Source organism: Calliphora vicina, chromosome 3 (genome assembly GCF_958450345.1).
Source record: "Calliphora vicina chromosome 3, idCalVici1.1, whole genome shotgun sequence".
Lineage (NCBI taxonomy): Eukaryota > Metazoa > Arthropoda > Insecta > Diptera > Calliphoridae > Calliphora > Calliphora vicina.
Genome location: NC_088782.1, coordinates 2,018,076 through 2,019,753, shown reverse-complemented (window position 1 = coordinate 2,019,753; position 1,678 = coordinate 2,018,076). Strand labels below are relative to the sequence as shown.

The following is a 1,678-nucleotide window of genomic DNA, read 5'->3' as shown; positions in this document are numbered from 1 at the left end:
TCTTTAAAACTAGGTATCTTCATCTATATAACTCAAGGACCAAAACTGCTGAAAAAAAAACTGCGTCGATTGGTCAATGTTATTTCAAAGCACCATTTTTTGTTCTTGTTAAAAATTCCCACACATAGCCAAGAACTCTATTTCACTTCTATTCGAACTACGCAGTAATCTCCAGTATCATAAAACATTTGGAACACATCAATATAGGTACCAGTAAGTTTATATTTTCATACTTTTTTCTGTTAATATTCATATTTTCTGTATTGCCGGTTTTTGGACGGGTGTAGAGAATTAAATTTCTGAAGTAATGTCATATAAATTCAAAAAGGAATTTTTGGTTCACAATGTTAATAAGCAGTACCATATTATATACCATATAAAAGGTATTTTGATACCCATAATCAGAGAAATTTGCTATATTTATAAATGATGGATGTGTGGCACGAATAATACTAAGGAATAATTTTTACATTTTCAAAACAGTAATTTCATATTTTCAATTCTACTCTTCAATTCAGGAGTAGTTAATTTTTCATTTTGTTGCTTTTCATTTTTACAGTTTAATAATAGGTATTAAAAAAAAACAATCTAAAAAAATGTATTTTACATTTAAATAAAATAATAATAAATTGGAAATTGCCTGGTCATTTTGAAATTGACGACAGCCGCATCACCGTGAACTAACAACCGCTTCTTTGCGAGCGGCATCTTGTAAGAGTTGTGTGTCGACTTCATCGCCCGGCAATTGAACGTAACGCACTACGGAACCGCGTATAAAACAATTTTTTACCGACAACATGTGCGGATACTTTTCCGGATCGGTTACACTGATATCGGTTAATTTTATGTTTAAATATTGATCGACACTATGCAAAGTTCCACAGATACTGAAAATATAACAAAAATAATTAATATTTAACCGGCTTTTTGTATAATAGACAAACAACACGCTCTCACCTTAAATCATTTTTCAATTCAACAACCACATCTTTCCCAACCAAAGATTTAAAAAACGAATAAAACAACTGAAAGACAAAATGGTTTAATTAATTGCAACAACTTATATTTCAATTACTTACCATTATATTTTAGTTTGTTTATAAATTGTGGAATTTACTATTTTTTATTTATTTTTTTTGTTGGCAAACGTTTTACCACAGACATGAAAAAATATTTAGCGTCCTAAACAGCTGTTCGTAAACTAAAGTGAAGTTGGCTGCAGTTTTCATCAGACCGAGAAAGTGTTACCAGATGCACTACAAAAATAATGTGTACTAAATGGTATATGTCTCTACTATTTACACCAACGACTGCATTAGTCAAGTCACTTACCTTAAATTGTGTGAATTTGTATACAGAATGCCGGGCAATTAAACGACAAACGTTAAACAAATTTTCGGTCTCATTTTATTAAACGAAACTACAAATGTTAAAATAAAATTACTTATATGGGAAATATTCAAGTTTTAAACCCTTTTAACGGTCCGCAATGAGGGCATTTATTTTAACGTTTGTCGTTTTATAAAATTAGACCCTTAAAGGGGGGTCAGACGGCATGTATTGCTTGTGTTTTGTGCCATGTATTGGGACATTTTTCCATATGTAAACATATACATACCGTGTGATCCATATGAAACTTTGTGTATGTAAAATACATGTGTATTACTCGTGGCATTTT

The 1,678-nt window shown here is 30.8% G+C and overlaps 1 protein-coding gene across 1 annotated transcript; it reads right to left on the bottom strand.

Annotated features, from left to right (window-relative positions):
* Positions 1–463: 463 nt before the first annotated feature.
* LOC135954402 (U6 snRNA-associated Sm-like protein LSm2) lies at positions 464–1,171 on the bottom strand. The gene is made up of 3 exons (XM_065504568.1): positions 1,080–1,171; positions 958–1,025; positions 464–887 (listed from the first exon to the last, which is right to left on the bottom strand). The coding sequence occupies exons 1-3, from the start codon at positions 1,080–1,082 to the stop codon at positions 671–673; spliced, it is 288 nt and encodes a 95-aa protein (XP_065360640.1). The 5' UTR covers positions 1,083–1,171; the 3' UTR covers positions 464–670.
* Positions 1,172–1,678: the final 507 nt, after the last annotated feature.